This window comes from Anolis sagrei, chromosome 5 (genome assembly GCF_037176765.1).
Source record: "Anolis sagrei isolate rAnoSag1 chromosome 5, rAnoSag1.mat, whole genome shotgun sequence".
Lineage (NCBI taxonomy): Eukaryota > Metazoa > Chordata > Lepidosauria > Squamata > Dactyloidae > Anolis > Anolis sagrei.
The window spans coordinates 195,796,804-195,823,105 of record NC_090025.1 but is presented as its reverse complement, the minus strand read 5'-3'; the positions used below and the strand labels follow the sequence as shown (position 1 = coordinate 195,823,105).

At 45.7% G+C, this 26,302-nt stretch overlaps 1 protein-coding gene and 1 non-coding gene across 2 annotated transcripts; both read left to right on the top strand.

The window, feature by feature from the left end:
- The first annotated feature begins 7,584 nt into the window (after window positions 1-7,584).
- TRNAP-AGG (transfer RNA proline (anticodon AGG)) lies at window positions 7,585-7,656 on the top strand. The gene has a single exon. It is a non-coding gene; the product is annotated as a tRNA-Pro (tRNA).
- Window positions 7,657-10,118: 2,462 nt separating this feature from the next.
- On the top strand, window positions 10,119-25,960 carry OPN1SW (opsin 1, short wave sensitive). The gene is made up of 5 exons (XM_060776357.2): window positions 10,119-10,500; window positions 16,115-16,283; window positions 16,408-16,573; window positions 18,141-18,380; window positions 21,293-25,960. Exons 1-5 carry the CDS (start codon window positions 10,155-10,157, stop codon window positions 21,413-21,415), a joined length of 1,044 nt encoding a protein of 347 aa, XP_060632340.1. The 5' UTR covers window positions 10,119-10,154; the 3' UTR covers window positions 21,416-25,960.
- The last annotated feature ends 342 nt before the right edge of the window (window positions 25,961-26,302 follow it).

Genomic DNA, 26,302 nt, shown 5'->3' with positions numbered 1-26,302 from the left:
TTTTTCATGACTTCATCCCAAATGATAAGTAAAGCATTTGGGATCACTGGGTTGTTGTAGGTTTTTTTCGGGCTATATGGCCATGGTCTAGAGGCATTCTCTCCTGACGTTTCGCCTGCATCTATGGCAAGCATCCTCAGAGGTAGTGAGGTCTGTTGGAACTAGGAAAAGGGTTTATATTTCTGTGGAATGACCAGGGTGGGACAAAGGACTCTTGTCTGTTGGAGCTAGGTTTGAATGTTTCATATAGCCCGAAAAAACCTACAACAATCCAGTGATTCCGGTCATGAAAGCCTTCAACAATACATCTGGGATCATTGTTTTTTCCCTTAAGCTTCTGATGTAGTTCAGCCTGTGGTTGTGTCTGATGTCAATGGGGATGAAGTTTTTTCCTGGGCCTGAGTCAAGTCCAGGCCTTGCTGAGAGGCCCAAGGTTTCTCATGAACGGAGTGCTTCTCCTGTAGTTTCTCAACGTCAGATTCCTGAGAGAGGCCCACAGCAGCCTTTCTCTGAGGAACTGTCTTCTGAGGATGATTTGTCAGGTGCAGAATTTAATGAGACTGGAGATATAAGACAGGACTTTTGTAAACTAAGACAACGTTCTCAAGATCGCCGAAGGTCAGTCCGTCTGCTAGAAAAGAGACATAAGGTTGTAAAGGAAATAAGAAATATCTGGTTGTAAAGGCAAACGGAATGTTTTCCTTTCGTTTCATGAGACAGGAAAAGCTTTATACAGGGAAAAGATTTTAGCTCAGTCTCATCAACGTTGAATTTTCACAATGGTCTTGTTTCCAAGTGGATTTCTAGTTTCATGTTTCAAGTTCTGCCAGGTTCCTGTTTGGGTATTGGCTCTCTGTACTGTCTTGTTCTTTTGGACTTTGCATCCTTGGATATTGTGTTTATTCGTTTGTCTTCTCATTGTTCTGTCACACGCTGGGCCTGTAACAATTGACTTTGAATAGGACATGCACTTTGTGCCCAGCAGAAGCCAGGGTGCCTCAAAGAGAGGTTTTCAAGGGTTTTCCTGTAGAAATGGTCTTTAGAGTCTTTAATGATTTAACAAAGTCCTTTATTGTTGAACAAATTAAACAGATGCTTCTCAAATCTTCAATGAGTCAAACAAATACTTCAAGGCTTTGAGTTAACTGGTGGCTTCCTTACTCTTGCCCTCAAGGGACAGGCAACTGTCTTCGTTAACTGTTCTTTCACTTTAAGAGGAAAACCCTTTTTTAACCTCTCCCAGGCTGTCTACTATCTAAGCCTTACTGATGTGGGTTCTACTACCGGATTCAAACTGCATCTTGAGCACCGAGTAGACCTACCAGTAAAGGCTTGCAGATTCTCCAGCTGGAGTTCTTTGGGTCTGTAAAGCTGCTTTCCCCGGGAATTTCTTAAGAAACCTTTTAGGGCTGTTTCCCTCAAATGCTGTAAGGCTGAGAGGCTGTAAGCTCCCTGCCAGAGCTTTGAGACTGTTCTCCCTGGAATTCTCTGGAATTCTTAAGAAGTGAAGTTTTTCTGTGGGTGAAGCTACTCCACGTCTTATAGCTTGGTTTCCTTCTGTAAGACTAACTTAAAAATGGCTCCCTCTCCTCCCATGTCCCTGGGAGAAGGGTCGGATCCAAACTTAACAATGATAGACAGGTGAAATGAACAAAATCTGGCTACCAGTATTAAAAAACTCTAAAATTACTCTAAAACTCTAAAAAAAACTCTAAAAAAAACCTCTAAAAACAGAAACACAACAGAGAGGAAACAACCAGGCACATCTTAACACCTCCCAGCAAGAGATTTTCCCAGGCTCAGGCAGGCCTTCAAATGCTAATGAAGGTGATCAGTTGAAACATTCACACCTAGCTCCAGCAGGGAAGAGCTCTTTGCCTCACCCCAGCCATTCCACAGATATATAAACCCATTGTCCTAATTCCAACAGACCTCACTACCTCTGAGGATGCTTGCCATAGATGCAGGCGAAACGTCAGGAGAAATGCCTCTAGAACATGGCTCTATAGCCCGAAAAAACCCACAAGACCCTAGTGATTCCAGCCATTAAAGCCTTCGACAATACGATAGACAGGTGGCTTGCCCCATGACTGCAAACCAAGGGAAGTCACCTTTTGCAAAATCCCTGACGCCTTGGAATGCATGCAAACATTTAATAGAAAGAAAATAAAGTTGGAGCTCCTGATACAGACGTACCAGTACACTCGTCACAGGGAGACATATTCTCCCACTGTCTCCTCCCCTGTTTTCTTTGGATATTAAAAACCCCTCCTTGTTTTGTCTTTCGAACACACCTTCTAATTTTTTCCATTTGAAAAGAGATATAAATTACCATTCCTTCATCCTCAGTCCCAAAATGGTAATGGCAAAAGAAAGGAATCAATACTGCCCACCTCAACCCCTCCCTCCATGATGACGCCATTGTTTACAAGCAGGCAAGGGAGAATTCTCATCACACGTTACACTGGGCATTTTTACACTTCTCTATGTGGCGAATTGAACAAGAAGTTGATTGCCAATCAAGTTAGGAAGCAAAGGGAACAAACACACTTTAGAAATGGCAAAATACCTGCAACAAGCTTATGTCGTGTTATGGGTTCCATCGGCCATTTCCTAAATACGAGGGTGGGTCAAAAGGTTTTGCCTCCTCTAACAGGTTGTGTTCAGGCTATGGTCTGTAGCAATTTCAGCTGTTACAGGTTCATTCATAACGTTTTTAGGTTATGCTACAGAAATTTGGCAGCAAATGTTATGAATGAACCTGTAACAGCTGAAGTTGCTACAGACCATAGCTTGAACTGTTCTCTACGCAAAACTACAGTTCAACACAGTCACCATCAATTTGTACACATTGGCACCATCGTTTAACCCAGGCATCAAACCCATTTTGGAAAAATTCAGGGTTTTGCTTCATGACCCATGATTTTAAAGTTGTTTGAATGTCATTTGGCATTCCGGGGGGAAACAGTTTTAAGAGTCATTGGATCTGAAACCATGTAGGTTATCTCCCAGAGGTCCAAACAGGTGAAAGTCAGAAGGGGCCAAATCATAAATCTTCTTCAAGCAATGATGGATTTTCTGAGGTGCACAACCATTTCTTGCCAGAAATTCAAAGACGACTCTTTCTTTTAGCTTTAGATTCATGGTTCCAATCAATCAATTGGAAAAAAGAAAAGACTCTATCAGTAGAGTAAGGTTCCCTCTGTCATAGCATGCATAGATAGTCCAGTAGCTATGAAAGAAAGAAAAGTTAGAGTGATGGAGGCATTTCTTCTGGTACGGCTGTACCAGGAGCTCCAATTTCATTTGCATTGTATTAAATGTTTGCTTACAGTACTAGTTTTCAGGAACTCTGCACATAGGTGGCTTCCTTTGGTTGCAGTCATAGGGCAAGTCACCTGTCCATCATTATTAAGTTTTGCTTCCACCCCTTGCTCAGGGCAATTGGGAAGGGAAGGTAGCCATTTTTAGTTAGTCTCAGCAAGGAAAGCTAATGTACAGGACGTGTGCAAGCTTCCCCTGTACAAAAGCTTCAACCCTTAAGAATTTCCGGGGGGAAACAGTTTTAAGAGTCTCCAAAGACTTTCCAGGGAAACAGCCCTAAAGACCAAAGAACTCCAGCTGGAGAACATCTAAGCCTTTACTGGTAGGTCCACTCGGCGTTTGAGAAGCAGTTCGACCCGGTAGCGGAGCCCACATCAGTAAGGGTTAGATTACAGTCAGCCTGAGAGAAGTTAAAAAGGGGATTTTCCTTTAAAGTAAAGAAGAAGTTATTGAAGACAGTTGCCTGTCCTTCGTGGGCAAGATTAGGAAGCCACCAGTTGCATAAAAGCCTGGATTCATTTGTTTAACTTTCTGAAGACAAGAGAAGTTTCTGTTTGATTGTTCATTAATAAAATACTTTGTTATACTTCACAAGCCATCTAAAGATCATTTGTGGTGGAAAACCTCTGAGAACTTCTCCTTGGGCCCCCTGGCTTCCCGCTGGGCAAAGGTTGCACGTCCTGTTCTAAAGGAAATTCTTTACAGGCCCAGCGCGTGACAGAACACATTACTTTTTGACTCACCCGCGTGATTTTAATGCATGTGATGAAGTCCTCAATGAATATCTCATCGAGTCTCAACCAACTCAACTTAGTTTGCCGCAGCCCAAAAAACAAAGTTTCTGGAGGAGAACAACTTTCGAAGTAAAGACCGCATAATTAAACAGAAAATTAACACTTTCAAACCAGGAACAGTTTTTTTTTTCTCAAATGTTGTTACATAGTGAATGGTATGGAAAAGATACCATCTCTGTCCCCAGCCAATGGGCAAGGGGCTCAAAAGGAATGTGGGGATAGCAGCTGCCCAATACCCCAACATCTGCTCCCCCGTGGACTGAGTATCCCTTGAACACATCCCAAAGGGTTGGCATGGCATGTGGTGGATGCTAAAGGCTCTGCTGGCACCCCTTCCGTGTCCCTGACCTCCTTACCCACTTGTGGGAAGATGATCAGAAATGGGATTGACCCAATTGGATTAAAAGGGCTGTGGTTTCCTCTCCCAACATCCGAGCATCTCCTGTGGCTTGATGCCACCGGGCGCATGCGGAAAGGTGAGCGACTGGCTTGCAATAGTCTTGCAAGGATGCGAACAGAATGTGGGCTGGACAGCGCTACTGGGAACAGGAAAAGTACAATCAAAGCATCCCTGACAGAAGACCATCCAGCTTTTGTTTAAAAGCTTCTAAGGAAGGAATCTCCACTACACTCCGAGCCAAAGAGTTCCACTGTTGAACAGATCCTTACAGTCAGGAAGTTCTTCCTAATGACTTTAATGACTTAGATGAAGGGTTAGAAGGCAGGATCATCAAGTTTGCAGACGACACCAAATTGGGAGGGAGAGCCAAGACTCCAGAGGACAGGAGCAGGATTCAAAACGATCTTGACAGATTAGAGAGATGAATGGTCAAAACTAACAAAATGAAGTTCAACAGGGACAAATGCAAGAGACTCCACTTTGGCAGAAAAAACGTAATGCAAAGAGACAGAATGGGGGACGATAAGGCCTGGCTCGAGAGCAGTACGTGTGAAAAAGACCTTGGAGTCCTCGTGGACACCAAGTTAAACATGAGCCAAGAATGGGATGTGGTGGCAAAAAAGCCAATGGGATTTTGGCCTGCATCAAGAGGAGCCTAGTGTCTAGATCTAGGAAGTCGTGCTCCCTATGCGCTATTCCGCGTTGGTCAGACCACTTTACCTGGAATATTGTGTCCAATTCTGGGCTCCACAATTCAAGAGAGATATTGACAAGCTGGAATGTGTCCAGAGGAGAGCGACTCAAATGATCAAGGGTCTGGAGAACAAGCCCTATGAGGAGCGGCTTAAGGAGCTGGGCATGTTTAGCCTGAAGAAGAGAAGGTTGAGAGGGGATATGATAGCCATGTATAAATATGTGAGAGGAAGCCACAGGGAGGAGGGAGCAAGCTTGTTTTCTGCTTCCCTGGAGACTAGGACGCAATGGAAGAATGGCTTCAAACTTCAAGAGAGGAGATTCCATCTGAACATGAGGAAGAACTTCCTGACTGTGAGAGCCGTTCAGCAGTGGAACTCTCTGCCACGGAGTGTGGTGGAGGCTCCTTCTTTAGAAGCTTTTAAGCAGAGGCTGGATGGCCATCTGTCAGGGGTGCTTTGAATGCAATATTCCTGCTTCTTGGCAGAATGGGAATGAACTGGATGGCCCACGAGGTCTCTTCCAACTCTATGATTCTATGATTCTATGATTTTAATGTTCAATGGAATCTCCTTTCTTGTAATTCGAATGAATTGCTCCTTGAACTAGTTTCCAGTGCAGCAGAAAACAACCCTGCTCCCTCTTCCTTGGAAGATTCTTTCACATATTTATCCCTGGCCCTCATCATGTCTCCTCTCAGCCTTCTCTTCTGCATGCTAAACAGAGCAAGTTCTTTAAGACGCTCCTCAGAGGGATTATTCATGGTCTCCAGGCCTTTGATCCTTTGAGTCTTCCTCTTCCTCTAGACACCTTCAAGCTTAGAGTCAATATCTCTTTTGAATTGTGGTGCCCAGAACTGGACACAGTATTCCAGGTGGTCTGACCAAAGCAGAATGGAGAGGCACGAGGACTTCCCTCAATCTGGACACTGGACTCCATCGGATGCAGCCCAAAATCCCATTGGCTTTTTGAGCTGCTGCATCACACTCTTGGCTCAGGTTCAATTTGTTCTCCATGAAGACTCTAAGAACTTTCTCACAAGGATGTCCTATTTAGGAGAAGAGGGCAAGCTTGATTTCTGCTGTTCCAAGGCTCCATCTACACTGATTATATAATGCAATTTCAAACTGGATTATATGTATACGTGGGAATAGAAACCCCAAAGCCGTAGCAAATCAGGAGGAGTCGATCTAGCGTTACTGAAAGTGAACCCGTGCCAACATGTCTTGCCCATGTAATGCCCGGCGAGGTTCCAGCATGCAAACCAAAGGCCAAATCATAGCATGGAAATGACGGTCCATTGAATAAGCAAACAGTTGATTAAATCTGCATGGCATTCGTTTCAACCCATGGAGCGAGGTGGCTGCTACATACAGGAAAGGCACTGTACAGAGAGGGCATTTTACCATTTACACAGACTATTTGCATTATATGTTCAGTGTAAACAAGGCATGGGTAAACTTTGGCCCTCCTCCAATGCTTTGGACACCAGCTCCTACAATTCCTAACAGCGGGTATATTCTGTCTTGCAAGGAATCCTAGAATCAAAGAGTTGGAAGAGACCTCCTGGGCCATCCAATCCAACCCAATTCTGCCAAGAAGCAGGAATATTGCATTCAAATCACCCCTGACAGATGGCCATCCAGCCTCTGTTTAAAAGCTTCCAAAGAAGGCGCCTCCACCACACTTCGGGGCAGAGAGTTCCACTGCTGAACAGCTCTCACAGTCAGGAAGTTCTTCCTCATGTTCAGATGGAATCTCCTCTCTTGTAGTTTGAAGCCATTGTTCCATTGCGTCCTAGTCTCCAGGGAAGCAGAAAGGAAGCTTGCTCCCTCCTCCTCCCTGACTTCCTTAGATCTAGACACTAGGCTCCTCTTGATGCAGGCCAAAATCCCATTGGCTTTTTTGCCACCACATCCCATTGTTGGCTCATGTTTAACTTGTTGTCCATGAGGACTCCAAGATCTCTTTCACACGTACTGCTCTCGAGCCAGGCATTGGCAGATAACAGTGGTGATCGGCACACTGGGTGCAGTGCCTCAAGACCTTGACCTGTACTTGAAAACAATCAATACTGACAAAATAACCAAGCATCACAGGAAATGTATGTTTTTATTTTGCCAGGAAAATCCAGTTCCAAGTTGTTGTTGTTGACAATCTCCATGCATCTACTGGGGCTCAGGCCTGTTGAATGTTTTTCTAGACGGTTGCATCTTGCAAGAAGAAAGAGTTAATGTTGGAAGCAATGCATTGTGTGTCTCCCTCTCGCTCTGTGTTTGCATAGCATTGAAGCCACATAGACGTGGCCACATGGAAAGTAATCTGAGCCTTAAATCAAGAGAAAAGAACATCTGGAAAGCATTGACAACAACTGGCTCGTTGGTCTAGGGGTATGATTCTCGCTTAGGGTGCGAGAGGTCCCGGGTTCAAATCCCGGACGAGCCCTGCTTTTTCCTGTTCATGCTGCTTGCGGACACAGTTCCCTGTATCCACAGGATAGCAGTTCCATTTATCCACGTCCAACAAAACACAGGCTCTGTATGGATTCTCTATGTTCTCTGGCACAATTGTATGGTATTCTTGGACCAGATGCCCTCAAAAAGCATTTCCTAGTTTATTATTATTGCTATTATTATTATTATTTGAAACACAACAAGATGAGTCCACAGCAGACACTCTGCTGGCTGTTTAATTGGATCCCACATCGAAAATGAAGGAAAGAAATGGGAGGGAAGGAAGGAAGGAAGGAAGGAAGGAAGGAAGGAAGGAAGGAAGGAAGGAAGGGAAGGATGGAAGGGAATGGGGGGGAGAGAGAAAGAGAGAAGGAAGGAAAGACAAATGGAAAGGAAGGAAGGAGAGAGGGGGGACAAAAGAGTGGAAGGGAAGAGAAGAAGAGAGGGAGAGAAGGAGCAAAGAAATAGAGAAGGAAGGGAGGAGAAAAGGAAAAATGAAGTAAAGAAATGGGAAGGAAGGAAGGAGAAAGAGAGAGGGAGAAGGAGGGAGGAAAGAGGGAAGGAAGGACAAAAGGGTGGAAGGGAAGGAAAGGGAGAGGGAGGGAGAAAGAGTGAGATAAGGAAAGAAGAGAGGGAGAGAAGAAGCAAGGAAAGAGAGAAGGAAGGAAAGAAGGAATGAAGGAGAAAGAGAGAGAGGGAAGGAAGGAAGGAAGGAAGGAAGGAAGGAAGGAAGGAAGGAAGGAAGGAAGGAGAAAGGGAGGGAGGAAGGACAAAAGGGCGAAAGGGAAGGGAAGAGGGAAAGGGAGGGAGAAAGAGGGAGATAAGGAAAGAAGAGAGGGAGAGAAAAAGCAAGGAAAGAGAGAAGGGTGGAAGGGAATGGATGGAGAGGAAGGAAGGAAGGAGAAAGAGAGAGAGGGAAGGAAGGAGAAAGAGAGGAAGGAAGGACAAAAGGGTGGAAGGGAAGGGTAGAGGGAAAGGGAGGGAGGGAGAAAGAGAAGAAAAGAAGAGAGGGAGAGAAGGAGCAAGGAAAGAGATGGAAGGAAGAGAAGGATGGAAGGGAAGGGAATGGAGGGAGGGAGGAAGGATGGAAGGGAAGGATGATGGAAGGGAATGGAGGGGGAGGAAGGAAGGAAGGAAGGAAGGAGAAAGAGAGAGGGAAAAGGAAGGAAAAAGGAGGGAGGGAGGACAAAAGGGTGGAAGGGAAGGGAAGGGAAGAGTGTGAAGGAGGGAAGGAGAAAGAGGGAGATAAAGAAAGAAGAGAGGGAGAAAAGGAGCAAGGAAAGAGAGAAGGAAGGAAGGAAGGAAGGAAGGAGAAAGAGAGGGGGGGAAGGAAGAAGGAAGGGAGGAAGGAAGGGAAGGGAAGAAGAGAGGGAGAGGAGGAGGAAGGAAATAGATAAGGAAGGAAGGATAGGATGGTGAGAGAGAGGAGGGCCTGAGAAAAGAGCCCAAGGGGCCACATCCGACCCCCACTGGCCTGGGTTTGGCCATACCTGCTTTAACAGAACTAAGTCCCAAGAACTCATAAGGGAGGATGTCCTGACCTGGAGGAGACATTGACTCTGGAGACCTGATTAAATACTGTTTATGCTTTGCAATTTGTAAACATTATGTGTTTCGTCGATTGGGTTTTGTGTTCATTCATTTTATGTGCAGATTCGTTCGAGAGGAGATTCCATCTGAACATTAGGAGGAACTTCCTGACTGTGAGAGCCGTTCAGCAGTGGAACTCTCTGCCCTGGAGTGTGGTGGAGGCTCCTTCTTTGGAAGCTTTTGAACAGAGGCTGGATGGCCATCTGTCAGGGGTGATTTGAATGCAATATTCCTGCTTCTTGGCAGAATGGGGTTGGACTGGATTGCTCATGAGGTCTCTTCCAACTCTTTGATTCTATGATTCTATGATTGCAATTCAATGAGAAGTCTTTTAGGAATGCTTTGACCGTCTCTTTGCAACCAGAGGTCTTTTAGGACACTTGTAGTGCCTCTTTGTAACTCTATCCGCACTGACTTATAATGCAGTTTCATAATGCACTTTAACTGCCTTATGTGGCATTGTAGTTGCATTACGAAACTGCATTATGCAGCAGCGTCAATGTGGCTTGAGTTCCCTTCCATCCAAATGGCTCTGGAAGGACCCTGATGGATGTTAGCACCCAATTCAGAACTGACCCCAATTCTCCAGTTCTGGGGATGATGGGTGTTTGTCCTCCTTGTGTAACCAACTCTGCTTTCTCCATTGCCTTGCCCTTTGCCGTGCCAGCGAAGAAGCCCCTTGAATCTTCTCCAAGCGGCCTGGAGATTAACTTCTGGAGAGGTTTTGCAGGACAGAAGGTAAGGCTCTTAGGCCCCCGTAATCCCCAAGTTTGCCTCTGGGATAATCGGGGATTATCGCCTGATCCCCGCTGGATCCCCTAAGTGGATTTCCCTCCGCCGGCACTCTATAACAGGAGGCTCCGGGAAAGGATTGTGCCCGGTTGGCGGCGCTTGGTCATCATGTCCGGCCAAGAAGACTTCTACCTCTTTGAGAACATCTCCTCGGTGGGGCCATGGGACGGGCCCCAGTACCACATCGCCCCAATGTGGGCCTTCTACTTCCAGACCGCCTTCATGGGCTTCGTCTTCTTCGCCGGGACCCCGCTCAACGCCATCATCCTCATCGTCACCGTCAAGTACAAGAAGCTGCGCCAGCCGCTCAACTACATCCTGGTCAACATCTCCTTCGCCGGGTTCCTCTTCTGCACCTTCTCCGTCTTCACCGTCTTCCTGGCCAGCTCCCAGGGATACTTCTTCTTCGGGAGGCACATCTGCGCACTGGAGGCCTTCCTGGGATCTGTGGCAGGTAAAGCAGAAGAGTGGAAGGTCTCACAGGGCTCTCCATAGGGGCGGCGGGGAAATAAAGGGGTGTCGTACCTCACCACATAATAGTCGCACCCCCATTCCAGGCTGAATTTCCCTTCCTTCCTTCCTTCCTTCCTTCCTTCCTTCCTCCGAAGGCAAGCAGTTCAAAAATAACAAAATTGGCGGGGAAATAAAGGGATGCCAGATCTCATCACATAATAGTCGCACCCCATTCCAGGCTGAATTTCCCTTCCTTCCTTCCTTCCTTCCTTCCTTCCTTCCTTCCTTCCTCCGAAGGCAAGCAGTTCAAAAATAACAAAATTGGCGGGGAAATAAAGGGATGTCGTATGTCATCACATAATAGTCGCACCCCTATTCCAGGCTGAATTTCCCTTCCTTCCTTCCTTCCTTCCTTCCTTCCTTCCCTCTTCCAAAGGCAAGCAGTTCAAAAATAACAAAATTGGCAGGGAAATAAAGGGATGCCAGATCTCATCACATAATAGTCGCACCCCCATTCCAGGCTGAATTTCCCTTTCTTTCTTCCTTCCTCCGAAGGCAAGCAGTTCAAAAATAACAAAATTGGTGGGGAAATAAAGGGATGTCAGATCTCATCACATAATAGTCACACCCCCATTCCAGGCTGAATTTCCCTCCCTTCCTTCCTTCCTTCCTTCTTCCAAAGGCAAGCAGTTCAAAAATAACAAAATTGGCGGGGAAATAAAGGGATGTCAGATCTCATCACATAATAGTCACACCCCCATTCCAGGCTGAATTTCCCTTTCTTCCTTCCTCCGAAGGCAAGCAGTTCAAAAATAACAAACTTGGTGGGGAAATAAAGGGATGTCATAATAGTCGCACCCCCATTCCAGGCTAAATTTCCCATCCTTCCTCCAAAGGCAGGCAGTTCAAAAATAACAAAATTGGCAGGGAAATAAAGGGATGTCAGATCTCATCACATAATAGTCGCACCCCCATTCCAGACTGAATTTCCCTTCCTTCCACCCTTCCTTCCTTCCTTCCTTCCTTCCTTCCTTCCTTCCTTCCTTCCTTCTTCCGAAGGCAAGCAGTTCAAAAATAACAAAATTGGCAGGGAAATAAAGGGATGCCAGATCTCATCACATAATAGTCGCACCCCCATTCCAGGCTGAATTTCCCTTCCTTCCTTCCTTCCTTCCTTCCTACCTACCTACCTACAAAGGCAAGCAATTCAAAAATAAAAATTGGCAGGGAAATAAAGGGATATCAGATCTCATCACATAATAGTTGCACCCCATTCCAGGCTGAATTTCCCTTCCTCCCTTCCTTCCTTCCTTCCTTCCTTCCTTCCTTCCATCCTTCCTTCCATCCTTCCTTCCTTCCTTCCTTCCTTCCTTCCTTCCTTCCCTCTTCCGAAGGCAAGCAGTCCAAAAATAACAAAATTGGCGGGGAAATAAAGGGATGTCGTATGTCATCACATAATAGTCGCACCCCCATTCCAGGCTGAATTTCCCTTCCTTCCTTCCTTCCTCCGAAGGCAAGCAGTTCAAAAATAACAAAATTGGCGGGGAAATAAAGGGATGTCATATGTCATCACATAATAGTCGCACCCCCATTCCAGGCTGAATTTCCCTTCCTTCCTTCCTTCCTTCCTTCCTTCCTTCCTTCCTTCCTTCCTTCTTCCGAAGGCAAGCAGTTCAAAAATAACAAAATTGGCGGGGAAAATAAAGGGATGTTGGATCTCATCACATAATAGTCGCACCCCCATTCCAGGCTGAATTTCCCTTCCTTCCTTCCTTCCTTCCTTCCTTCCTTCCTTCCTTCCTTCCTTCCTTCCTCCAAAGGCAAGCAGTTCAAAAATAACAAAATTGGCGGGAAAAATAAAGGGATGTTGGATCTCATCACATAATAGTCGCACCCCCATTCCAGGCTGAATTTCCCTTCCTTCCACCCTTCCTTCCTTCCTTCCTTCCTTCCTTCCTTCCTTCCTTCCTTCCTTCTTCCGAAGGCAAGCAGTTCAAAAATAACAAAATTGGCAGGGAAATAAAGGGATGCCAGATCTCATCACATAATAGTCGCACCCCCATTCCAGGCTGAATTTCCCTTCCTTCCTTCCTTCCTTCCTTCCTACCTACCTACCTACAAAGGCAAGCAATTCAAAAATAAAAATTGGCAGGGAAATAAAGGGATATCAGATCTCATCACATAATAGTTGCACCCCATTCCAGGCTGAATTTCCCTTCCTCCCTTCCTTCCTTCCTTCCTTCCTTCCTTCCTTCCTTCCTTCCTTCCTTCCATCCTTCCATCCTTCCTTCCTTCCTTCCTTCCTTCCTTCCTTCCTTCCTTCCTTCCTTCCCTCTTCCGAAGGCAAGCAGTCCAAAAATAACAAAATTGGCGGGGAAATAAAGGGATGTCGTATGTCATCACATAATAGTCGCACCCCCATTCCAGGCTGAATTTCCCTTCCTTCCTTCCTTCCTTCCTCCGAAGGCAAGCAGTTCAAAAATAACAAAATTGGCGGGGAAATAAAGGGATGTCATATGTCATCACATAATAGTCGCACCCCCATTCCAGGCTGAATTTCCCTTCCTTCCTTCCTTCCTTCCTTCCTTCCTTCCTTCCTTCCTTCCTTCCTTCTTCCGAAGGCAAGCAGTTCAAAAATAACAAAATTGGCAGGGAAATAAAGGGATGTCAGATCTCATCACATAATAGTCGCACCCCCATTCCAGACTGAATTTCCCTTCCTTCCACCCTTCCTTCCTTCCTTCCTTCCTTCCTTCCTTCCTTCCTTCCTTCCTTCTTCCGAAGGCAAGCAGTTCAAAAATAACAAAATCGGCGGGGAAATAAAGGGCTGTTGTATCTCATCACATAATAGTTGCACCCCCATTCCAGGCTGAATTTCCCTTTCTTCCTTCCTCCGAAGGCAAGCAGTTCAAAAATAACAAAATTGGCGGGAAAATAAAGGGATGTCGTATGTCATCACATAATAGTTGCACCCCCATTCAAGGCTGAATTTCCCTTCCTTCCTCCGAAGGCAATAGTTAAAAAAAAACAAAATTGGTGAGGAAATAAAGGGATGTCGTATCTCATCACATAATAGTCGCAACCCGATCCAGGCTGAATTTCCCTTCCTTCCTTCTTCCAAAGGCAAGCAGTTCAAAAATAACAAAATTAGCGGGGAAATAAAGGGATGTCGTATCTCATCACATAATAGTCGCACCCCCATTCCAGGCTGAATTCCTTCCTTCCTTCCTTCCTCCGAAGGCAAACTGTTCAAAAATAACAAAATTAAGGTCTCTGGAGCTCCACTCTTCTCACCTCCCTCCTTTCTCTGAAGGTATTTATCCACTTCCAAGAAAACACAGACTCTGTATGGATTTTCTGTGCTCTCCGGCACAATTGTATAGTACTCTTGGACCAGACATCCTCTCTAGGCACTTCCTAGTTAAAAATTATTATTGTTGTTGTTGTTACTGTTGTTGTTGTTGGTGGTGGTGGTGTTACTACTATTACTATTATTATGTGTATTTATACACATTTTTTCTCCCCACAAGGAGACTCAAAGCGGCTAGGTGTCTCTATAGCTCCATTCTTCTCTCTTTCCTCATTTCTCTAAAGGCCATTATTAGTATGATTATGTTTATTTATATCTCACTTTTCCACTCCCCAAGGAGACTCAAAGCAGCTCAGGGTCTCTATAGCTCCACTCTTCTCTCCTCTCTCCTCCTTTCTCCGAAGGCAGTTGTTGTTGTTGTTGTTGTTGTTGTTGTTGTTGTTATTGTTATGTGTATCTATACCCCGCTTTTTCTCTCCACAAGAACACTCAAAGCGGCTAGGTGTCTCTATAGCTCCACTCTTCTCTCTTTCCTCCTTTCTCTGAAGGCCATTATTAGTATGATTATGTTTATTTATATAGCACTTTTGCTCTCCCCAAAGAGACTCAAAGTGGCTCAGGGTCCCTATAGCTCCACTCTTCTCTCCTCTCTCCTTTCTCCGGAGGCAGTTGTTGTTGTTGTTGTTGTTGTTGTTATTATTATTATTATTATTATTATTATTATTATTATGTGTATTTATACCCCGCTTTTTCTCCCCACAAGGATACTCAAAATGGCTAGGTGTCTCTATAGCTCCACTCTTCTCTCCTCCCTCCTTTCTCTGAATGCCACTATTAGTATGATTATGTTTATTTATATTCCACTTTTGCTCTCCCCAAGGAGACTAAAAGTGGCTCAGGGTCTCTATAGCTCCACTCTTCTCTCCTACCTCCTCCTTTCTCCGAAGTCATCTATTATTATTATTATTATTATTATTATTATTGCTCCACTTTTTTCTCCCCACAAGGAGACTCAAAGTGGCTCAGGGTCTCTATAGCTCCACTCTTCTCTCCTCCCTCCACCTTTCTCCGAAGGCTGTTGTTGTTGTTGTTGTTATTTTTATTTATACCCCACTTTTTCTCTCCACAAGGAGACTTAAAGCAGCTCAGGGTTTTGATAGCTCCACTCTGCTCTCCTCCCTCCTTTTTTCTCTGAAAGCAAGGCAGTTTGAAAACTTCATAATGAAAGTCCCTGAAGCTCCACTCTTCTCTCCTCCCTCCTTCTGTCTCCTAAGGCAATTATTATTACCACAAGGACATTCAAAGAAGCTAGAAGTCTTTATAGCTCCACTCTTCTCTCCTCCCTCCTTCTGTCTCCAAAGGCAATTATTACTACCACAAGGACACGTAAAGCAGCTAGAGGTCTCTATAGCTCCACTCTTCTCTCCTCCTTCCTTCTTTCGCTGAAAGCCACACAGTTTTTTTTTGTTTATTTGTTCAGTCACTTCCGACTCTTCGTGACCTCATGGACCAGCCCACGCCACTCTTCCCTGTTGGTCGTGGCCACCCCCAGCTCCTTCAAGGTCAAGCCAGTCACATCCACCCACCTTGCCCTTGTTCGGCCCCTCTTCATTTTTCCTTCCATTTTTCCCCAGCATCATTCTCTTCTCCAGGCTTTCCTGTCTTCTCATGAAGTGGCCAAAGTACTTCATTTTTGCCTCTAATATCCTTCCCTCCAGTGAGCAGTCAACTACAAAATGGAAGTCTCTGAAGCTCTCTACTCTTCTCGCCTCTCTCCTTCCTCCAATGCCTTCTGGCAATTATCAAAACTTCTTTTCATTGGAGTAAGGAGGGAAGATCCATGTTCCAGAGACCTCCACTTCTGGTTTTGAAGTTTGCTCATGCCTGGTGTAGATGCGTCAGGGGTCTCTGAAGCTCTCTACTCTTCTCGCCTCTCTCCTTCCTCCAAAGCCTTCTGGCAATTATCAAAACTTCTTTTCATTGGAGTAAGGAGGGAAGATCCAAGTTCCAGAGACCTCCACTTCTGGTTTTGAAGTTTGCTCATGCCTGGTGTAGATGCGTCAGGGGTCTCTGAAGCTCTCTACTCTTCTTGCCTCTCTCCTTCCCCCAAAGCCTTCAGGCAATTATCAAAACCTCCTTTCATTGGCGTAAGGAGGGAAGATCTGAGTTCCAGAGACCTCCATTTCTGGTTTTGAAGTTTGCCCATGCCTGGTGTAGATGCGTCAGGGTGGAGAAGGGGGTCCCAATCTGTTCTTCCATAATAATCCATATCGGTCCGTCTCTCTGTCCATTTTCTCCATCCTAGGTCTGGTCACCGGCTGGTCATTGGCCTTTCTGGCCTTTGAGCGCTACATCGTCATCTGCAAACCTTTCGGCAACTTCCGCTTCAACTCCAAGCACGCCTTGCTGGTGGTGGCGGCCACCTGGTTCATTGGGATCGGGGTCGCTATCCCGCCCTTCTTCGGGTGGAGCAGGTGAGGAAGAGCGACTGGGCTGGATGACCTCAGGGGGACCCATTCGGTCCCACCATTCTACGATGGGGTGGGGATTTGGGGGTACCTGCATTTGGAGGCATCTAAATGCCATTCATCTTCTCAGGTACATCCCGGAGGGCCTGCAATGCTCCTGCGGTCCGGACTGGTACACGGTGGGCACCAAGTACAAGAGCGAGTACTACACCTGGTTCCTCTTCATCTTCTGCTTCATCGTCCCCTTGACCCTCATCATCTTCTCCTACTCACAACTCCTGGGCGCACTACGGGCCGTAAGTCCCATGCGCCTTTCTATGCTCCTTTCCATGCTCTTTTTCTTGCACTTTTCATGCTCATTTTCTTGCGTTTTTCATGTGCCCTTCCATGCACATGCCATGTGCCTTTTTGTGACAGTTTCATGCACCCTTTTGTGCTCCTTTTCATGTGCCCTTTTGTGCTCCTTTTGTGCGCCCTTTCATGCACTTTTTCATGCCATTTTCATGCATCTTTTCATGCACCATTCCATGCGCTTTCACATGCTCCTTTTGTGCACCCTTTCATACACATTTTCATTCCCCTTTTCATGCCTCTTTTCATGCATCTTTTCATGCACCATTCCATGCGCTCTTTCACGTGCTCCTTTTGTGCACCCTTTCATGCACATTTTCATGCCCCTTTTCATGCCTCTTTTCATGCATCTTTTCATGCGCCTTTCCATGTACCCTTTCATACTCCTTGCACTTTTTGTGCACATTTTCATGCTCCTTTTCTTGCGCTTTACATGTGCCCTTTCATGTGCCTTTTGTTTGCCCTTTCATGCACCTTTTCATGCACATTTTCATGTGCCCTTTCATGTGCCCTTTCATGCACATTTCATGTGCCTTTTGTGGACCTTTTCATACGCCCTTTCATGTGCCCTTTCATGTCCCTTTTGTGCATCCTTTTCACACGCCTTTTCATGAGCCTTTCATGCTGCTTTTTGTGAGCCCTGTTATGTACCCTTTCATGTGCCCTTCTATGCTCCTTTTCATGCAGGCTTTCATGCATCCTTTCACACTCCATTTTCATGCATCCTTCTCATACGCCTTTTCATGCGCCCTTTCATGCATCCTTTCACACTCCATTTTCATGCGCCCTTTCATACGCCTTTTCATGCGCCCTTTCATGCATCCTTTCACACTCCATTTTCATGTGCCCTTTCATGCTTCTTTTCATGCGCCCTTTCATGCTCTTTTTGATTGCATGATTTCACGCTCCATTTTCATGTATCCTTCTCACACGCCTTTTCATGCGCCCTTTCATGCTCCTTTTCATGCGCCCTTTCATGCTTTTCATGCTCCCTTTCATGCTTTTCATGTGCCCTTTTATGCTCCTTTTCATGTGCCCTTTCATGCTCCTTTTCATGCACCCTTTCATACTCTTTTTCATGCGCCCTTTCATGCTTCTTTTCATGCATCCTTTTATGCTCCATTCCATGCGCCCTTTCATGCTCCTTTTCATGCGCCCTTTCATGCTCCTTTTCATGCACCCTTTCCTGCTCCTTTTCATACGCCCTTTCATGCTCTTTTTCATGCACCCTTTCATGCTGCTTTTCATGTGCCCTTTCACGCTCTTTTTCATGCACCTTTCCATGGAAGAAGTGGGTAGACTGGATGGCCTTTGAGAGGCTCTTCCAACTCTAGTAGGATATAGAATGCCTGACAGCCTGGTGGATTCTCTTTCTGGGGAGATTAGTAAATAGAGGCTAGGTGTCCACCTGTGCCTGGCAGAAGGGGTCAGACTGGATGGTCTTGGGGAGCCCCTTCCAGTGTGCCTTTCTATGGTCCCGCTGTGTGAGCATGCCCATTCCCTCCCTCGCAGGTGGCGGCCCAGCAGCAGGAGTCGGCCACCACGCAGAAGGCCGAGCGGGAGGTCTCCCGGATGGTGGTGGTGATGGTGGGCTCCTTCTGCCTCTGCTACGTGCCCTACGCCGCCCTGGCCATGTACATGGTCAACAACCGCAACCACGGCCTGGACCTGCGCCTGGTCACCATCCCCGCCTTCTTCTCCAAGAGCGCCTGCGTCTACAACCCCATCATCTACTGCTTCATGAACAAACAGGTAACGCCCAGCCTGCCAGGTAGCACAGGTAGGACAGGTGCGCTCATTCTCTTTAGCCAACTTGGGCCCTCCCTCCATCTGTTTTGGACTTCAGCTCCCACCATTCCTAGCAGCCAGTAGGAATGGTGGGAGAATGGTGGAACATTCTGACCATGTTCCAGAAGCATTCTCTCCTGACATTTTGCCCATATCTATGGCAGGTATCCTCAGAAGTTGTTTGGTCTATTGAAAACTGGACAAGTGAGGTTTATATACTTGTGGAATGATGTCCGGGGTGGGAGAAAGAACTCTTGTCTGTTAGAGTCAAGTGGCCACCTTGATTAGCACTAAATGGCCTTGCAGCTTCAAAGTTTGTCTGCTTCCTGCCTGTGGGGGATCCTTTGTTGGGAGGTGGTTGCTGGCCCTGACTGTTTCCTGATTTGATTCAATGCTGATCAAGGTGGCCAATTGCAACATTCACACTTGCCCCAACAGACAAGAGTTCTTTCTCGCAGCATGGGCATTATTTCACAGATATACAAACCCAATTTTCCTAGTTTCCAACAGACTTCCCAAACTATGAGGATGCCTGCCATAGATGTGGGTGAAATGTCAGGAGAAAATGCTGCTAGAACATGGAAAGCTCACAGCAACTCAGTGATTACGGCCATGAAATCCTTCAACACAACAACAACAACACCTCCTCTTATATCCTAGGCCAGTGTTTCTTAATCTGGGGGTTGGGACCCTGGGGGGGGGGGTCACAAAATGGTGTCCGAGGGGTCGCCAAAGACCATCAGAAAACAGTATTTTCTGTTGGTCATGGGGGGTTCTGTGTGGGAAGTTTGGCCCAATTCTATTGTTGATAGAGTTCAGTATACTCTTTGATTGAAAGTAAACTATAAATCCCAGCAACTACAACTCCCAAATGTCAAGGTCTATTTCCTCCAAACTCCACCAGTATTCACATTTGGGCACATTGAATATTTGTGCCACGTTCGGTGCAGATCCATCATTGTTTGAGTCTACAGTGCTCTCTGGATGTAGGTGAACTACAACTCCCAAACTCAAGGTCAATGCCCAGCAAAACCCTTCCAGTATTTTCTGTTGGTCATGGGAGTTCTGTGTGCCAAGTTTGCTTCAATTCCATCATTGGTGGAGTTCAGAATGCTCTTTGATTGCAGGTGGACTATAAATCCCAGCAACTAGAAATCCCAAATGTCAAGGTCTATTTTCCCCAAACTCCATCTGTGTTCATATTTGGGGCCCCAAACTCCACCAGTGTTTACATTTGGGCCTATTGAGTATTCATGCCAAGTTTGCTCCAGATCCATCATTGTTTGAGTCCACAGTGCTCTCTCGATGTAGGTGAACTACAACTCCAAAACTCAAGGTCAATGCCCAGCAAAACACTTCCAGTATTTTCTGTTGGTCATGGGAGTTCTGTGTGCCAAGTTTGGTTCAATTCCCTCATTGGTGGAGTTCAGAATGCTCTGTGATTGTAGCTGAACTATAAATCCCAGCAACTACAACTCCCAAAATGACAAAATCAACCCCACCAGTATTCAAATCTGGGTGTGTGCGGTATTTGTGTCCAATTTGATCCAGTGAATGAAAATACTTCCTGCATATCAGATATTTACATGACGATTCATAACAGGAGCAAACAGTAGTACAGTTGTGTAGTAGCAACGAAAATAATGTTATGGTTGGGGGGTCAACACAACATGAGGAACTGCATTAAGAATTGTGGCGTTAGGAAGGTTGCGCAACGCTGTCCTAGCCCCTTGTGAATAGTGTTACATTGTGTAATTGGATTTTGCAAAGCGTGGCTTGCTGTGGAAGCAAGGATTGGGTTGTTGTAGGTTTTTTCGGGCTATATGGTCATGGTCTAGAGGCATTCTCTCCTGACGTTTCGCCTGCATCTATGGCAAGCATCCTCAGAGGTAATGAGGCTTGTTGGAACTAGGAAAATTGGGTTTATATATCTGTAGAATGACCAGGTTGGGACAAAGGACTCTTGTCTGCTGGAGCTAGGTGTGGATGTTGCAAATGACCACTTTGATTAGCATATAATGGCTTGACAGTGCCTAGAGCAAACTTTTGTTGAGAGGTGATTAGATGTCCTTGTTGGTTCTAAAGCCTCATTGGAGACCCCTTTCCCCCATGAGCATAACTCTTCCAGATCTGGATCCCTCTCCCTTCCTGCTGTCTCAGCACCGTTCTTAACTAGGAGTCGCTTATAACTTGATGTTTGTAACTCGGGGACGGCCTGTCTTCCTCGACTTCAATGCCACCATGAATCATAGAATCATAGAATCATAGAGTTGGAAGAGACCTCATGGGCCATCCAGTCCAACCCCATTCTGCCAAGAAGCAGGAATATTGCATTCAAATCACCCCTGACAGATGGCCATCCAGCCTCTGCTTAAAAGCTTCCAAAGAAGGAGCCTCCACCACACTCCGGGGCAGAGAGTTCCACTGCTGAACGTCTCTCACAGTCAGGAAGTTCTTCCTCATGTTCAGATGGAATCTCCTCTCTTGTAGTTTGAAGCCATTGTTCGCTTGCGTCCTAGTCTCCAAGGAAGCAGAAAACAAGCTTGCTCCCTCCTCCTCCCTGTGGCTTCCTCTCACATATTTATACATGGCTATCATATCTCCTCTCAGCCTTCTCTTCTTCAGGCTAAACATGCCCAGTTCCCTAAGCCGCTCCTCATAGGGCTTGTTCTCCAGACCCTTGATCATTTTAGTCGCCCTCCTCTGGACACATTCCAGCTTGTCGATATCTCTCTTGAATTGCGGTGCCCAGAATTGGACACAATATTCCAGATGTGGTCTAACCAAAGCAGAATAGAGCATGGGGAGCATGACTTCCTTAGATCTAGACACTAGGCTCCTATTGATGGTTCCCCTTCTCTCCCTTTCTCCTCCAGTTCCGCGCCTGCATCATGGAAACGGTGTGCGGGAAACCCATGACGGACGAGTCGGACGTGTCCAGCTCAGCCCAGAAGACAGAGGTGTCCTCGGTGTCGTCCAGCCAGGTCAGCCCCAGCTAAGGGGCGGCAGCATTGGAGGTGGTCGTGCCATCGCAAGGGAAGGAGGCCTGAGAAGGATCTGGCGGACCTCTCATCCCACAAAAGCCCCCAATACTGTGGAGAGGGGTCCGCACGGGGCCCCCCACGCCCAGTCAATTTGGCCCCTTAGCTTTACCTGGGCAAAAGGGACAGGTGTAGGTGAGACGACAGTGGCGAGTCGTGCCAAGTGTTATTAATTGGGGGACCTCCTTCAGTTGCCTCCCCAAAAGCCCCCAGGATCCGTTTGACATCGAATGTCCCAGCGCCGTGCAAAAAGAGTCCCGTTTGCTCCAAATTGGGAAGCGGCCACAAGAAGTGATCAATTTGTCCTATTTAATTTCCCCCAAAACGAACATTGTGATGAAGCACACGCTGGCCAACGAGAAAGATAATGAAGCACAACATGAAAAGGAACCAAAGGAGTTAAGAAGTCAGCCGCAGAACCGAGCAAAACCTTCATAGGTCATCTTTTTCCATTTTCCTACTGATGCCAGAGGCAGAGATGAACCAAACAAATACCCAGTTTGTATAGAGCCAATACTGTAGTCCACAAAATGAAAAGGAACCAAAGGAGTTAAGAAGTCAGCCGCAGAACCGAGCAAAACCTTCATAGGTCATCTTTTTTCATTTTCCTACTGATGCCAGAGGCAGAGATGAACCAAACAAATACCCAGTTTGTATAGGGTCAATACTGTAGTCCACAAAATGAAAAGGAACCAAAGGAGTTAAGAAGTCAGCCGCAGAACCGAGCAAAACCTTCATAGGTCATCTTTTTTCATTTTCCTACTGATGCCAGAGGCAGAGATGAACCAAACAAATACCCAGTTTGTATAAAGCCAATACTGTAGTCCACAAAATGTAAAGGAACCAGAGGAGTTAAGAAGTCAGCCGCAGAACCGAGCAAAACCTCCATAGGTCATCTTTTTCCATTTTCCTACTGATACCAGAGGCAGAGATGAACCAAACAAATACCCAGTTTGTATAGAGTCAATACTGTAGTCCACAAAATGAAAAGGAACCAAAGGAGTTAAGAAGTCAACCGCAGAACCGAGCGAAACCTCCATAGGTCATCTTTTTCCATTCTCCGACTGATGCCAGAGGCAGAGATGAACCAAACAAATACCCAGTTTGTATAGAGCCAATACTGTAGTCCACAAAATGAAAAGGAACCAAAGGAGTTAAGAAGTCAGCCGCAGAACCGAGCAAAACCTCCATAGGTCATCTTTTTCCATTTTCCTACTGATGCCAGAGGCAGAGATGAACCAAACAAATACCCAGTTTGTATAGAATCAATACCGTAGTCCACAAAATGAAAAGGAACCAAAGGAGTTAAGAAGTCAACCGCAGAACCGAGCGAAACCTCCATAGGTCCCTTTTTTCCATTTTCCTACTCTTGGATAGTGTCACGATGCCAGGGCTCTGCCTTTACAGAGGCAGAGATGAAGCAAACAAAAACCCAGTTTGTATAAACAGTTTAATTAAAACAGCACTTACTGTCTGGCTGTTTTAATAGTCCAAAATATAAAACATAAAGATAGCACTCAGTCACAGAATACAAAACAAAAACTGATGGCAAATGCTACACCGTAGTCAAAAGGTCCAGTCCAGTGGTCAAATGCCGAGAGTTCAATGATCAAAATCCCGGGGTCAAGAGTCAATATCGTAGTCCACAAAATGAAAAGGAACCAAAGGAGTTAAGAAGTCAGCCGCAGAACCGAACGAAACCTCCATAGGTCATCTTTTTCCATTTTCCTACTGATGCCAGGGCTCTGCCTTTACAGAGGCAGAGATGAACCAAACAAAAACCCAGTTTGTATAAACAGTTTAATTAAAACAGCAGTTACTGTCTGGCTGTTTTAATAGTCCAAAATATAAAGCATAAAGATGGCACTCAGTCACAGAATACAAAACAAAAGCTGATAGCAAACGCTACACCGTAGTCAAACGGTCCAGTCCAGTGGTCAAATGCCGAGAGTTCAATGATCAAAGTCCCAGGGTCAAGAGTCAATACCATAGTCCACAAAATGAAAAGGAACCAAAGGAGTTAAAAAGTCAGCCGCAGAACTGAACGAAACCTCCATAGGGCATCTTTTTCCATTTTCCTCCTCTTGGATGGTGTCACGAAGCCAGGGCTCTGCCTTGACAGAGGCAGAGATGAACTAAACAAAAACCCAGTTTGTATAAACAGTTTAATTAAAACAGCACTTACTGTCTGGCTGTTTTAATAGTCCAAAATATAAAACATAAAGATAGCACTCAGTCACAGAATACAAAACAAAAACTGATAGCAAACACTACACCGTAGTCAAAGGGTCCAGTCCAGTGGTCAAATGCCAAGAGTTCAGTGATCAAAGTCCCAGGGTCAAGAGTCAACACCGTAGTCCAAAGCCAGTCCAAAGCTTCAAGGTTCCAAGGGTTAGAGACAGATCAGGATACTGAAAATCCACAAACCTGGGGGAAAACCAGCTGCGTCTACCACCAAAATAAGACAAATACACCCAGCTGCAACCTATCTCTTGCATACCTCCACCTTGAATTGCTTTCACCCATGAACTCTTACTTACAGATTACTCAACCCTTTAGAACTAATACTTACATTAATCCTTCAATCACCAAGCATCAACTGCAGAACATAATACATGACAGGTAGGCAGTGGCATCCCTTTTGCAAAACTCCAAACATGAGGACCAGAAACTTATTGATTACTGATAAAATCTGCAGCAATAAGAGACTCACGGTTGTGCTGTCGGCACATGAGCTGTCTTCTGTCTTTGGCCTAAGAGGCAGGCTATTTCCCAAGAATGTACAACTCTAAGCAGATGCAAGGTAGATCCATGAAAAGGAAAAGAAAGCAAGCCAAAGGTTGTGAGGGAACGATTCTATTAGGTCCATCCCTGAAAGGCTGCTTTGGATTTGTCTTGTTTGGGCTTTTGCAGGGGAGAAAGAGAAAGGAAATGCAGAAAATGCATTTCTGGTCACTGTGCTTTAGAGTTGGGAGTCAAGGAGAATCACACTACCCTCAAGGCAGTTCCTGGACTGCAGTTCCCAGCATTCATAGAATGGACGAGACCTCGTGGGCCATCCAGTCCAACCCCCTTGCCATTAGCTTTGCTAATAAGGAAAACCAAGCAGTAACATCCATGTAAACCGGCAAATGACACCAAATGGAGACAGGGAGTTAATATCTCAGAGATCCAAAATGACCTTCACAGGGGAGGAAGCAGAGCCGAAACTCACAAAACTAATTTCCAAAGGGAGAAATGTCAGGTACTACACTTATAGGTAAAGGTAGACATTAAGTCTAGTTAAGTCCGACTCTGCTCATCTCAATTTCTAAGCAAAGAGCTGCCGTTGCCTGTAGGCACCTCCAAGGTCATGTGGCCAGCATGACTACATGGAGCATCATTACCTTCCTGCGGAAGTGGTATCTATTGATCTACTCAATGCCAGATTGGCAAAAACTGGGGCTAATGACAGGAGGAATTACAAGGCACTTGATACAAGAATCTATCCAAGGCAAGGCTTCCAGGGACCTGAGACGATATCTTGCTTCAGTTCCAACATTGCTTCGTCTGACTACAGATTCTGTACTTGACACTTGTATCCCCTAATCTACTCTATATCCCAAGCAGCTAGGAAAGGGTTTCTTCTCAGCCTTGAATCTGCTATCAGTCTCTCCTGCAAGCTAGCAGAGCGTCTGAGAGCCTGGTTTGTTTTTCTTTGCTAAATGAAAGCATTTCTCCTCTCTACCGGCTCATTAATTTCTGCAGCTGGCCCAAGTGCCAAGCCTTGGGAATTCTCTGGTAGCAATTCAGGCCCAGGAAACAGACCATCATCCCCAAACCCTTCAGGAACATTCTCACCTGAAAAGTCACTTTGAACAGGGATCTCACTGTCATTTTCTGCATCTAGAGCAACCTCATCATTAGACACATGGACCACATTGTCACTCCCAGCATCCAGAGTACCCTGATAATTAGACACGATCACAGGCTGAACTCCAACAATGTACTTATTATATATTATTATAATTACTCCTATTAAACAAGATCCAAAACAGCTCTGAAAAGGTGCGCCAGACCCGCCTGGTTGTGACAATCAACACTCATGTTAAACACCTGTATTTTCTATATCACCTGCTCGTGGCAAAAACAGTGCAAGACACTTCCCAAAACGTATGTTTTGACCTCTCCCATCACCTGGCAGTGAAGAGAAAACCAAAACGTGCCACAAGATCCAGACATTTACTTTTACTGCGGCTGCTGATGAGAGCCATCGGTTGCACCTTGTCGTCCTTGTCGCCCAAACAAAACACAACCATTTACTAAAGACTGATAAAATTTTTCCAATCGTGGATGATGGACAGAATGTGTTTCCTCCTTCCAAACTTTGAAGACTTTTTTTAAACGACGTGTACAAAGCATGTATGATATTGCAGCGGAATCTGCTCCGGCTTGTACATCCGCCTTTCGGCTTTTTCGTAATCAGCTTCTCTCATAATAAACCCAATGCAAGTGCAATGTAAACGTTGGGAGAGTGGTGTTGCTTCCTTAAGAAGGGAGTCTTGGGGTCCGGGGGCAAGGCGCAGGGGAAATACGCCTGGTTTAGACTCTCCCATAGAACGTGGGGCGGGAGAGGATATATTGGCCAAGACCAAGCAGCTTTGGAAGCTGGGGATGTTGAGCTTGGAGGAGAGAAGAGGGAGAGGGAGGGACACAAGAGCCCAATAATAATAATAATAATAATAATAATTATTATTATTATTATTATTATTTATACCCCACCACCATCTCTCCAGACTCGGAGCGGCTTACATGAGGCCGAGCCCAGTAATACATTACAGCAAAAATAAATACAGAACTGCAAAA

What these genes read in the sequence shown, in the direction of transcription:
- OPN1SW (XM_060776357.2), top strand. Translation starts at nt 10,155, where the DNA reads ATGTCCGGCCAAGAAGACTTCTACCTCTTTGAGAACATCTCCTCGGTG. An exon ending in TCCTGGGCGCACTACGGGCC is followed by an intron (nt 16,574 to 18,140) that starts GTAAGTCCCATG and finishes CCTCCCTCGCAG; the next exon opens with GTGGCGGCCCAGCAGCAGGA. An exon ending in ACTGCTTCATGAACAAACAG is followed by an intron (nt 18,381 to 21,292) that starts GTAACGCCCAGC and finishes TTTCTCCTCCAG; the next exon opens with TTCCGCGCCTGCATCATGGA.